This window comes from Patagioenas fasciata, chromosome 13 (genome assembly GCF_037038585.1).
Source record: "Patagioenas fasciata isolate bPatFas1 chromosome 13, bPatFas1.hap1, whole genome shotgun sequence".
Classification (NCBI taxonomy): Eukaryota; Metazoa; Chordata; class Aves; order Columbiformes; family Columbidae; genus Patagioenas; species Patagioenas fasciata.
The window spans coordinates 16,041,328-16,054,248 of record NC_092532.1 but is presented as its reverse complement, the minus strand read 5'-3'; the positions used below and the strand labels follow the sequence as shown (position 1 = coordinate 16,054,248).

Here is a 12,921-nt window from a genome sequence, read left to right as displayed (position 1 = left end):
AATGGAAAACACAGTGGGGATGGAAAGGGTACAAGGGCTTGGGCTGCTGGGGGAACGGGTGAATCGTCACGGCGAGCATCCTGCCCTGCTGCTGATGTGCACAGGTCAGTGCCCATGGGAAAGCATCGCTGGGCTGGAAATGGCCCTTCCTGCAAGGCCAGAGGCGGGTGCCAGGTCAAGGATGCTGCCTGGGGCTGCGGGGCAGAGAGATGATGCTCCCTCCTCTGCCCACCCCACAGCTGCCTCCTGCTGCAGAAATATTTTCTGCTGCTCCTGTGGGCCTGGGAATGCTCTGTAAGCACTACAGGGGTAAAAACACCTCGTTTTCCCCCAGAATGATGTCTAAGCCCATGTAAACCCCGGCAGAGAGCACCTCTCCTTCCCCAGATGCTTGTCTCAGAGTGACCTGTCAGTTGTCTCACGTGAGCGGTGGGGACATTCCCCGTGCACCACCCTGCACCGCTCCAGCCTGGAGCTTTGTCCCTCCCTGTCTCTCCTGGCCCGCGGGGTCTGTGCATCACTGTCTCAGCTCACTCCTTGAAGATTTTTTGGCCATCGAGGGTCGCTGGGTAATTTCAAAGCCAAAGCAGCTGTTCTTCATTGAAACCCATGCTCTGTGTTGCGGCGGGGAGCAGCGTGGCTGGTGGTACTCCCCGGGGGACATGACGAAGGGTGGCTGTTGTACCCGCAGACCGGAGTGAAAATGGGGAAGATCGTTAAGAGATAAGAATTGTATAAATGGCACTTTGTGCTCTGGTTGCCATGGCTCCCCAAACGCTTCCCAGGCGCCCATTGGAGCGAGATGTTTTGCACACAAAAGTCTCATTGGAAATGTCAAAGAACATCTTGCCATGTAACAGCTCTGTACAGAGCCTCAAGCGGTTTCCCAATAGGGAACAGGAGAGTGAAGCAGATGGGTAGTGGTTTCTGGGGGATGAGCAAAGGCAAGGCAGCAGTGGAGAGGGTGATGTGTAACATTGGAGCCCCACCAGTTGCTCTGGGTTTACGAGATAGAATCATAGATCGCAGAGTAGTTTGGGTTGAAGGGACCTTCAAAGCTCATCCAGTGCCACCCCTGCCATGAGCAGGGACATCTTCACCAGATCAGGTTGCTCAGAGCCCCGTCCAGCCTGGCCTGGGATGTCTCCAGGAATGGGGAACCCACCACCTCTCTGGGTGACATGGGCCAGTGTTTCACCATCCTCAGTGTAAAAAAATTTCTTCCTTATCTCTAGTCTGATGGTGTTGTCTCCATATACATTTAATTGGACTCCACAGAAACTGTTTTTCAAAGTACAAGCTGGAGAGGGAATTAGATTTTTTTTTGTTTTGTTATTTTGAAGCCCTCCTGTTGAATTTTCTAGCATGCATATATATATATATGTGTGTGTGTGTGTGTGTGCGTATATATATATAATCTGTAAAAACCCCAGAGGAGGTTTTGCAACACTTCTGCCACACAGGGAGTCCGCTCTGTAGACAGTGAAGAACACATCTCCAAACCATTTTGTTGCTGCTTAAAAGAAAGAGAAACCCCTCTTTTGCAGTGCAAAACATGGAATTATTTTTGCTTGCTTTGTCTATAAATACTTGTATGGCAGAATTTTTGACATCTAAAAAAAAAAAAAAAATGAACCCTTTACAACTGAAAATCGAGAAATTTGCATTTGGATATACTGCCCAAAATTGAGGCTTCTACGAGAAAGGGCGTATGCAAAACACAGTCATGTGTTTCAGCCTGGGTGTCCAATCCTGGGTTTACTGGTTGCGCTCTACAGGCACGGAGAGACCCAAGCAGGCTGTTGACGTCCGCCGGTCTGACAGCTCCTCAGCTTTGCAGCACAGGGAGGACTTTTGGTTGACCTACTTTTGTTTGGTTGCTTTTTCCCACCCCACAGCCTCTTGCAAAAATAGTTTTTGCTGCTTTCGACACAATGCCCAGTATAATTGGAAAGTCTGAATCAGATGCGTGTTGCTTTTGCAGTCTCAGGAGGACTTCTGCTTCACACAGCGTTTTAAAGGACAGTCGTTTTGCCAGCGTTATGAATACACATGTCCCGAAGCGATCCCCTGGCTGAGAAGCTCAGCAAACCACCACCCTTCTGAGAAGGAGAAAATATCCTTGTTTTGTAACTCTGACACAAACAGAGTGGAGCTTTTTGTTTCAGAGCCCTTGAGCTGGTGGCCTGAAAGCCCAGATCACCCCCTTCAACTTTCAGAGGTGCTGGAAGTGGCAGAACTGGGGCTCCCTGTGATGTTGAGTTTCCCCCCTTTATAACCTGCCACAGGATGAAGCAGTTTCTCCTGGTGACTGGTGAGGTGGCCCTGCTGCCTGAGAGCATCCCTCCTGCACGCTTTGCCTCTGGGCGGCCGGTGGGAAAGCTGTGCGGACAAATCTGCTTTGATAGCTGTAGAAGAATGTGTGATTTGATAATTTCTGGTGGCTCCATGATTGGCCATGAAATTGCTCCACTGACTATTGGAACCGGTCCATCCTCAGACACTGCTCAACCCCGACCACGTTTGCATTTGCTGCTCCTTAGTGTTTGGACAGCAGAGGGCTGGGAGGTGCTGTGGACCCAGCAGAATGGACCAGAACCTCTGCCACCACCGGCTCCTGCCCCGGGGCAGCATCAGACCCAAACCAGCTTTGCAGCATCAGCTAAACTGATAGTGAGCATCCCGCCCTGCACTGGCCCCCCGTGTTAATCTGGGTCTTTTTGTCTCCACAGGTATCCCATGAGTTTGCGATTAACTTCAATCCCACGAACCCATTCTGTTCAGGTAAGCATCTACCAAGTCTTTAACCCTGCTTAGATGCCTTCAGTGTCTTCTTTCCTTTCCTCTGCATTTCTCCAATATCTCATCTCAGGAATTTTTCAAGGTTTGTTCAGAGACAAACATGAACAGTGTAGCACAGCAAGTGCTAGGGGTGCATTCAGAAGAAAGTGGTGAAAATTCAGGAGTGTGTAGGAAGACCCAGGGTAAAATGCAGCTGGATTTAGACAGGGTAATATCTGCCTTTGTGCTGATGTGTCCAGACCAGTGTCTGCTCCTCCAGCAAGCCTACAAGAAACACCAGGCCTGGTTAGCAGATGGGGAGTTCAGGGTTCACGCTTCCTGTGGCAGCTGAGAGCTGATCCCAGTCGTGGCTGAAAAGCTGCTCAAATACTGAGTGGTATCGTCTGGCTTGACTTCTGCTTTACCCCAGCAAAACGAGGGCTCGGGCAGCCTCCAAACCTTGCTTGCTGGTTCATGAAAGGTTGCTGTGAACATCTGTTTTTCTGCTGCCTTTGCTTCGTTCAGTCCCTCTCCGGTAGCTGAAAAGGCATTTATTGCGCGTGTTACAGGGTACAGAAGCCACCGTCCTGCAGCTCTTACCAGTGATAATTCTTTCCCAAAGAATGGATTGTCAGCTGATTAATTGTGGATTTAGTCATCTTTGAATTACACACCTGTGCACCCTTTCTGGTGTAGCAGAACCAGAAGGGTCTCCAATGACCTGTGGGTCCCTAACACAGTTTGGGAGCTCTGAGAGTGCTTCTGGGATTGTTTTGCTTCTCTCTGCTCCATGTCTGTCCAGTTCTTGGCTATGCTCGGACACCAGGAGCTGCTTTTCTTCTTGCTCCTCCTCTTTGGCTGATTCTGAGATTTCTGCAGAAATGCCAGGAAAGCTGCCTTTGACTGTGGGCACTACGAGGGCTCTCTTACCCCAGAAGAGCATCCGCTATGAAGTGACTAAAAGAAAAACCCTGGTTTTAGAAAATTTGAGTTGAGGTGGATGAAACTTGTGGAGCTGGATGAGTCTGGGGGAAAAAAAATATATGTCCAACTTCAGCTCCCACGGCAGCGTTAGCCAATGATGCTTAATTGGACTTGTGGTGGGCCTGGGCTTTGGCACATTGTAATGCCTGACTCCTCTGCTTTCCTTGAAGGTGTGGAGGGCATTGTCCAAGCGTACTCAGCCTGCCTGCCCCATATCCGCTTCTATGGACCCACCAACTTCTCCCCCATCGTCAACCACGTGGCTCGCTTTGCGGCTCAGGCCACCCAACAGGAGGCTGCATCTGTAAGTCCGTAAGATCCAATGATGTGATGGCAATCCTGATGACTTTGGGCCAGGGAAGGCAAAGCCTAAGCTTGGTTTCATGTCTTTCCCTTTGCTGCGGGCAGGGTTCTCCTACCAGGACCATCCGTGGGGTCCCTGCAGCTGCGGGCTCTCAGTTGGCTGTTGTCACTTCAGACAGAGAATGTCGAGTCATCGCAGATGCTTCTTAGGAAGAAAAAATAACTCAAGAGCTTGACAACAGTCAACAAAACTGCAGCTGTGGAAAGTCAGAAATTGTTGGGGAAAGAACTGAGATGAAGGTGGGAGATGCCATGAGGTGGGCATCCCTTGGATTTATACAAAGGTTTTGAGCACTGTCTTAAATGTTGATCCTCTTATCTCAAAGAGGATTAAACAGCCCCGGTAATGGTAGTGAGAGAGTTGGCCAAGACATTCAGCATTGTGGAGCAGTTCCCGTACAAGAAGCAGAAAGGCTGGGACCTTTTGGGAACTGGAAATATCAGAGATATGTCAAATCATGACTGGTGAAAAAGTGATTGATTTCTCCCTAATTCTTATGAGGAAGGCCTGTGAGGCCCCCAGGAATGACTGGGTGACAGATATCCAGCAGAGCAGTGTGCAGTGGAATCAGGAAGCTGAGACTGCACGGGACAGTGTCCAGGGCTGGGGACTGAGGGTCCAAAGGGGGACGGGGTGTGCTTGTGGCAGACCCAACCATTGGGGCCATTCACCACTGCACCAGCGTGAGCTCGGGCTCAGGAGTCCCTGACACGTGCCAGGCAGCAGCTGACAGGAGACAGGAAAGGACAAGTTGGTTCTCTCCTGATTTTTTTCCTGCAGCATCCTCTGCTGAGGTCCAAGGGGCTTTGCTCTGAGGAGGCAACCTCTGTCCTTATGGATAAGTGGGGAATGATAGTCCTGAGGAGCGTGGTTCTTGCTGTCAGGACAGACCAGATGGTTCTGGGGTCCCTGGGGGGCACTGGGACAGTGATCCTGCTGCCATCACATGGGTGGGAAACATGAAGAGGTTGAGCATGACTTGAAACTTTGGCTTATTTCCCTTCGACACACAACAAACACTTGGAGGAAGCATCTCCCTCTCCTCCATGAAGATCTCCTGGGGAGATCTGGGCGTGCATATCCAGCCTGGCAAACAGCAGGAGTGAGTGAACCTGTGCTGTGGTGTAAAGCACGATGTGTCCAGTGTGTCTGATGGCTGAATCCAAACCTTTTGCCAGGAGAAGACCTTTCTGCTCTTCTCCTTCGGACAGCTGTTTATATTTGAGGGGGAATGGCAGAAAACCATGGGATGGTTCAATATGGTCTAGATGAAGATGTCCATGCTCATTGCAGGGGGGTTGGACTAGATGGCCTTTGAAGGTCCCTTCCAATCCAGACTGTTCTGTGATTCTGTGGTTTGGTTTGATCATTGCTTTTCACGCCACTTGGACAAGCAGCAGGCTCAGGGCCAGGCTTCGGGTTCCCATGCAGCTGCTCGGCTGTCCTGGACAGTCCCGATAATTAGTCCATCAGACCGTTCACATCCATATGTCAAAAAGCTGCTCGTTAGTGCAGGAGGCTCGTACAACTGGCTTGGGTGTGCCAGGCCATGAGGAAGCCGGTGCTTACGTGGTTTGGGGAGACAAGGCTGGTGATTGAGGGGATGCCCGTGGGTGCCAGGAGCTGCAGCTGTGGGTCCAGCCTTGCCGGTGGTGACCGAGGTGTCCTCTTAGGGCTGTAAAGTACATCTGAAGACTATGAGATGGAGCTCACTTGGCTCCCCGTGGCAGCAGGCTGCCCGCGGAGGTCACAGGTCTGGCCCCTGGGTTTTGCTGGCCAAGAGCTGCTCAGCTTGGGCATCAGCACGTGAGGCAGGAGCTGCCACGGGGGAAAAGCTTTTCTGAGTCCTGCTGGAGCAGAGCTGGGTCACACCTGGAACCTCCTCCTCAAGGAGCCCTTTTCTGGCCTTGCCTTGAGCACTGTTGCTTTTTGCAGCTGTGGGCACAAGGAAATACTGATTTTGGTTTAATTCAGCATGAATCCAGGTTGCTCCTCATTTTTCCATTTTCTCTCGGCGTCAGTGGGGGAGGGAGAAGCCCACAGGCTCCGCACTGAGCAGAGGCACTAATCATATGCAAATTGCACCCCTCCGTTGGCGCTAATAGTTTAATCAAGGGAGATTTTCAATAATGGGCACTAACAGTGCAGTCAGAAGCACTGGGTTGGCTCGGTCTTCTTTTTTCTGGAAGCACTAACTGTTATTGATGAGGGATCTTGCTCCCCCAGGGTCTTCTCCTCTTCCATCCCATCTTCAACGTATGCGGCAAAGCCACCCCTGATGCTGCCGGCTTTAGTGGCCGCCTGCACCTGCCCTCCTCCTCCTCCCGCTCTCGCTTGCTCCCAACATTTCAAACAAAAACAGAAGCCTCGTAGTTTTTCCATGGCAACGCGGATCACAAACACTGGAGCTGTTGGCTCTTAAGGGATGGGACGACTAAAATGTGTCGGGATCGGGGGAGAGACGCAGAGGGATTACACGATTTGACTCTCGGGGAAAGATTAATAAGCTTTGGGGAATTAAAACACACCTTTCCAGCAGGGTCCCTGCATCCAAACCTCCCCTTTTCTTACCACATGCTGTTTAATGCTGCTTAATCCCTTCAAGTCCTGCTCATACCGTGAGCCTAATTGCTGATATCGTTAGCAAACGATCAGGAATCATCCCCCTTCAGAGATCGGCCATTTTAACAAGAAAAAGAGGAGAAAGGGGGAAGGTGCTGCTGGGTGGGGTGGAGACCCCAGCCCGGGGAATCCGGCCGTGGGACCAGCCTGGTCCCTGCTGCAGTGGCTCTGCAGAGATGTCACCTCGGCTGGGGACTGCGGATGGAGCCCAGAGGTGCCACCAGCACCCCTGCCCCGCTGCCATTTACTGACACCACCAAAATTGTCATCGCTCCTTGGGGCATCTCCCACCGCTGCTCCCTTGCTAGGAATGATGCTCTCCATGAGCTTTTCCCCTAGAGCCCCCCAGGCTTTGAGGCTGACCCCCAGCATCGGCTCTTATTCCACTTGGCCTCTGAAACATGTAACGATAAACATTTGATGAGCTCTGCTCCCCCCTCTTTTCCTGCATTTTCCTCTGATCTCGTTATGGATTTCACAGGAAAAAGGAACAAAGGGAAATAGTCCTTTGGGGGTTTCTTCTTCTTGACCCCACAGAGAGACCAGGAGAGGAATCGGCTTAAAGTCATTCCCATTATCAGCTGCTCTACTTTGGTTTTACTGTTCTTCCCATACTGGTTCACAGCAGGGTCAGGCCCCAGTCACTTGTCCTGCTTCCAGTGACAACCGGTGCTGCACACCATGGAGGAGCATGCAGGTCTTCTCCTGGAGTTTAGTCTTACCCTCCAGACTTAGATGTTGGGGTGTGTGCCCTTCAGATCTATGTCTCTCCATGATTTGCTCTGAAAAGTTCAGATTTAGGGAAAAACTAAACCCTGGGCAGTGCTCTGTGGCAGGGCTAATGCATCGAAAGAGGTTGGGGTGGGGAAGGGGCTGGCAGCCAGCCTGGTTTGGGAAAACCTCCTCACCCGCATCCTCAGGTTGTGTTGAAGCTCGACTCAGCCTTGTTTGTACTTGGAGTTTAGCACTGGGAAGTGTGGCGGGAAGGTGATGCTTACGGAAGGCTTCAGGAGATGTGGGCTGGAGGAAGACCAAGAAAATGGGCTTAGGGCTGCACTCCCTCTCTTGCTTTTCCAGGATGGCTTTGTTAGTGGTTTTCAGAGGAAATGGAAAGAATGAGGAGAGGAACAAAGGGCTTTAATGTGCTTAAGTGCTTGTTTTCGTCATTTCTCCAACACATGCAAGCTGTGGAACTTGCAAAATGGAACCATTACTTTCCACATGCCACAGATTTGCTAAGTCCAGAAGGATGGTCTGTTTGTCTGTCCATCTGTCCTCACCCAGTTGTGCAGGACTGGTCCCATTGCTCTCCTTTCCCCAAGGGAGGGGGACTGGGTGCTAAAGCTGCTGCTCTGGCATCCCCCCAGATTGGGGTACTCTCTGCATCCCCACTTGGTGCTGCCAAGCCCCATGGCTTTGTATGGGAGACGGACAAGCCTTGAGTATGGGACAGGTCCCCCTGCCCACAGCCCAGCGCTGGGATGCGGGAGATGCTCCCCATCGGTGCAGGGACATGTTGATGGGGCCCACCCCAAAACGTGCCCCACATTTCCCAGCTGGTCTTGTATCTTGGCCCCAAACTCCTGCTGGTTGTGACACAGAAGCTCTGCACAGGTTTGGGTTTTTTATTTTTTTTTTCCATCATTAGGTACAGTAAATCAGCAAAATACTTTGGAGTGGGAGTTGGTTTGCTGTTTGGTTATGATCGTGCAAAAAACGGGGAATGGAAGCACCTGAAGTTTTTAGGTGCTGCTAAAGGGGGTTATGCCAACTGTCCCATAAAGTGGTGAACTTTGTGCTCCCAAATCCTCGGGGGACCTGCCTCCCCCTGATGTGTGGAGCATCTTGGCGGCTCACACCCCATAGGCTCTGTCTGCAGTGCGAGGGTGCCCTGGCATCCCACTGACCCTCCACCCTCCCATCCACAGCAATACTTCATCCTCCTCATCATCACGGACGGGGTAATCAGCGACATGGATGAGACGAGACACGCTGTGGTGCAGGCGTCCAAGCTGCCCATGTCCATCATCATCGTGGGAGTGGGCAATGCTGACTTCGCCGCCATGGAGTTCCTGGACGGGGACAGCCGGGTGCTGCGCTCCTACACGGGCGAGGAGGCCGTGCGCGACATCGTCCAGTTCGTGCCCTTCCGGGACTTCCGCAACGTGAGTGTGGGCAGCAGGGAGGGGATCACGGGCAGAAATGGGGTCCCAAGCCTGGGAATGACCCTGGATGTGGAGCAACCCCAGAAGAGGCAGACAGAGGCAAGAGGTAGAGGGCAGGCACCCGCCTGCTTTACCCCGTCCCTGAACTCCACATCCCTTGGTGATGCTCTGGCATGGACCTGAGCCCCCCTGGTCCCTTCCCAGTGTCTGTAGAAAGGGGCAGAGCTGGGACCAGCCATGCACATGTCCCCTCTGCAGGGTGGCTTCCTGCTGCCACTGCCTGACCCACTGCTGTGTAGTGGAAATAGTTGAGGAAGGAAGGAAGGGAAAAACAAGATGAGCTGCAGTTCTGTGCCCATGTTGATCAGCCAGGAGTCAGCCCTGGGTCAGACGCACTTGCTGGCACAGGATTTCCAGAGGATGCAGAAAATCAGCCTGTGCTTGTCTTCCCTCTTTCTGCAGCTAATCAGTGTCTTTCCATTTCACCTGCTGTTACTCAATACCTGTTTTTTTTCTAACCTAACCTACCAGTGAATTATCCCCTGGAGGGAAGGTGTAATATAGAATATAATAATCCCAGGTGTATAAAATGCTGCCTTCCAGTAGACTTGAGGGGGTATTTATTAAATGCCACAGGTTGGAGCTGGCGACAGCCCAGGCGCGTTTGCTCAGTCGCTCCACTACAGCCATTCTTAGGCCGGCATTTGCTGCTTCTCGCCCGCAGGCCCCCAAGGAAACCCTGGCCAAAGCTGTGCTGGCAGAGCTGCCCCAGCAGGTCGTGCAGTACTTCAAGCACCAAAACCTGCCGCCCATCAACTCGGAGCCCGCGTAGAGCTGTGCCAGGCTGCGCCCTCTGCATGTTGCCGAAGCCTGTCAGTCCTACCGAAAGCGCATGTTCCACATGCTTTGAAGATGCCCTCCCTGAAACACTTTGTACTTCTTAATTTAATTGCTAAGTTCTTAAAACTCATCCCAGAGAAGCATCTGGGTTGAATTTGTACAGTCCCAGCCCAAGGTAACACTAAGCAGCCAGGCCATGCCCTGGTCCTGCTCTGTTGAGTCTCTTTTCAGTATTGAATGTACTTTGTATAATTTCAGTGGAACAGGATACAATTTTTACAATCAAAACTTGCTTTTTCCAAGCAATGAAATGCTTGATATATTATTATCATTCAATGAACTGGTCATTGTATAGTTCATGTATCTGTGTTGTACCTCTGTCATGCTCTATGTTCATTTTTATACTGTGTACATGTTATATTTGTTATACTCAGGTTAATAAAGAAACTTGGACATTTAAAAGGAAGGTCTGGGAGCACATCAGTGGTGCTGGTGTTTGAGTCACCCTGACGTGGGCTGTCCTGGTGCCCCAGCCGCTCACTTGGTGCTCGGTGTTTTTGCTCGCTGTGCCCTGGGATCAGCCCCAGCCCATTACCGGCAGCGATTTAGTGAAGGTCGAGGTGAATCTGGGTGTCTGGGGGAGGGCAGTGTCCCCTCACCTCCTGTCAGCTCTTGGTGCTTCCTGGAGCCAAGTGCAGGGGCTGGTGTGTGCACACACACGTGCAGGTTTGGGAAAACACCAGTGAACCCACAGTAAAGTGGCACAGGGAGCTTCATGGTTCACTGCTGCTTCATCTCTAGACATTTTTCCAAGCGACAAAAGCTCCCTGCTGCCTGGGAGAAGGCGGGCTGGGTAATGAAATCCTGCTCTCCAGCAGCTCTTTTGTGCTGCTCATCAGCAACGTGCCATCTTCAGCGCTAATTGCTGCTTTCTTGTGTTGTTAACTAGATTAAGGCCTTTTGAAGTTGGCAGATAGAAAGCTGAATATACTGCAGGGACCACCAGTGGTTCAGCCTTATTCCAAACTCAAGTAGACTTGACTTCACTCATTAGCAGAAGCTCTTGTGGTGGGAGGTTGGTTTTGCACACGTGTGCTCCTGGCTGTGCTCATTGCCACCAACCACCAAGTCACCGGCACACAGGCTGCCCCGTGCCGTCCCACAGCTGGGCCAAACCCTGCAACCACAGGTGACAGCGAGGCCCCAAGTCAGCTCCGAGCACAGCACTGGGTGAGGCCCCATCCCTTGGGAGAGGTGGGGACTGCTGGGGACTGCTCCGTGAAATATTTGCCTTGCAAAGCCACCTGGAAGGGGAAAAAACAAACAAACAAAAAAAAACCAAACCACCACCACCCTTTTCTGAATGGAGAAGCAGCCTTTGAAGGACAGCTCATTTAAAAATCATGCTGCACGCAGCTCAGCCTCCAGATCAAAGTCTGTGGCTCTGAAAAAAATATTTTCCTTTCTTTCGTAAGAAAACCTCACACGCAGCTGCACTGGCTAGTAAGTGATTCTGCTGGTAGAGTGCTTGTGGGGGGTTGTCAGGGTTTTTTTTCAACACCTCTCTGAAGCTTTAACAACTATCACACAGACAACAAGCAGTTTATGAAGCTGTCCCTGGGGAGGGGATGAAGCATACACTGTGCAGTCGTGGCAAAGAGAGAACAGTCTTAAAAAAAAAAAATCGCAACAACAACAACAAAATCTAACTCCACCACTGAATGACAGCATTGCTGGAGCCAGCTGTTCCTCTCCAGCACATCTGTCCCAGGGCAAGGTTACTGCCACAGCTGCCATTTCCAGAAGGTTTCATTTATCCTCCATCCCCTGCACTTCTCCTGTCCCAGCGAGTCTCTCAGTGCACTTCAGTATTTTAACAACAGATGGGTTCTGACTGCAAGAAGGTAAATGGGACCAACAGCTGGAGTAATGAGCTGGGACAGCTCTGCAGTTTGCTCACATGGGCCAAGCCATGAGAACAGCAGAGGGGACTCAGACTCAAAGGCTTCTGTGAGCCAAAGGCATCCCCCAAGTGCTCTATTTTTGCTCTTTTGGCAACAAGAAGGAAGCAGGGGGCTCTCACGCCTGCTTTTACCGAATTATGTCTCCTGTCGTTGCATGGTCCAACATAACCACCAGCACCTTGTCTGGGTCTCAGCTGCAGCCGCCACGGGACCACCACAACCACCATATTTACCCGCAACTGGCTGCCAAATCCCACTACAAATTTCTGTCTAAATCAGCCATTTTGACTGCCATTATGCAAAATATCACTCAGGAAAAAATGGCCCCAGAGTACTCACAGCCAGGCCAGGCCATTCCCACTCTATAAAGAGATTACTGATCCAGCTTAATGCCAGGGAAGGACACCAACATCTCTCACTCAAACTGCTCACAGCTCTTGCAAATGCAACGTCCAAGAAAAGCAGGCATTTTTTTGTGCACTGCTTCCATTTCACTCCATAGCTAAGTATGATGGAAGTCATCAAAAGCAAAGCATTAGGGAGGCAGCAAGAGATCTAGCTATTTTCCACATGAAAGTGCCATAATTACAGTAGCTGGAGAGGAGGCAGGAGCAACTCCGGAGCAAACACAAGAGGTGCCAGGCAGCCCAGAAGAACAGGGGAGGAATTACAGTGTGTTTGTAAAGATCTGATTGTGGAATGGGCTTGTGCAAACAGACAGGCTATTTGGCTAAGGACAGCTTCAGTGTGAGCATAACTCTTCTTGCTGCCTTTGGGAAAGTTCAACACTCAAGCTGAGGCATGAATCCTACTAAAGGCTTTCAGTTTTCACTGCTCTTATCTCAGCTGCTCTCTTACAACTTGCTTAGCGTCACATTCAGATAACTGTCCTTCAGCTTTCACAGCCTGCTCCTCGCTCATGCCACCCATAATTATGCCCAGGTAAGGTTTCTTAAATCCAATACAACTTCAAAAAGCACTGACTGCCAAGGCCGGTGGAATTCTCCAGCTTCTGCACAAAAAGCTTTGGCTGAACCAGGGAATCCCACCCACTCTGGATTCATGCTCGTCAGGACACTGCTGCAGTAAAGCTGAACGACTTGTCAAGTGCTGCTCTGAGAGCAACGGCCTCTGCATGATCAGCCAACTGCAGCTCCGCTGAACTCACTCAGAACAAGAGTTTTCCATCACCATCTCTGCA

General features: G+C 51.1%; 1 protein-coding gene across 5 annotated transcripts in view; it reads left to right on the top strand.

The window, feature by feature from the left end:
* The window catches only part of CPNE2 (copine 2), a 47,918-nt gene extending 37,700 nt beyond the window's left edge, over positions 1-10,218 (top strand). For 3 of the 5 annotated variants that reach the window (XM_065848258.2, XM_065848257.2, XM_071814270.1), the window contains exons 13-15: positions 2,733-2,784; positions 3,936-4,069; positions 8,680-9,629. In XM_065848258.2, coding sequence (XP_065704330.1) covers positions 2,733-2,784; positions 3,936-4,069; positions 8,680-9,099 — 606 coding nt within the window. In that variant the 3' untranslated portion in view covers positions 9,100-9,629. The other 2 variants (XM_071814271.1, XM_071814273.1) reach the window with 2 other exon arrangements.
* The last annotated feature ends 2,703 nt before the right edge of the window (positions 10,219-12,921 follow it).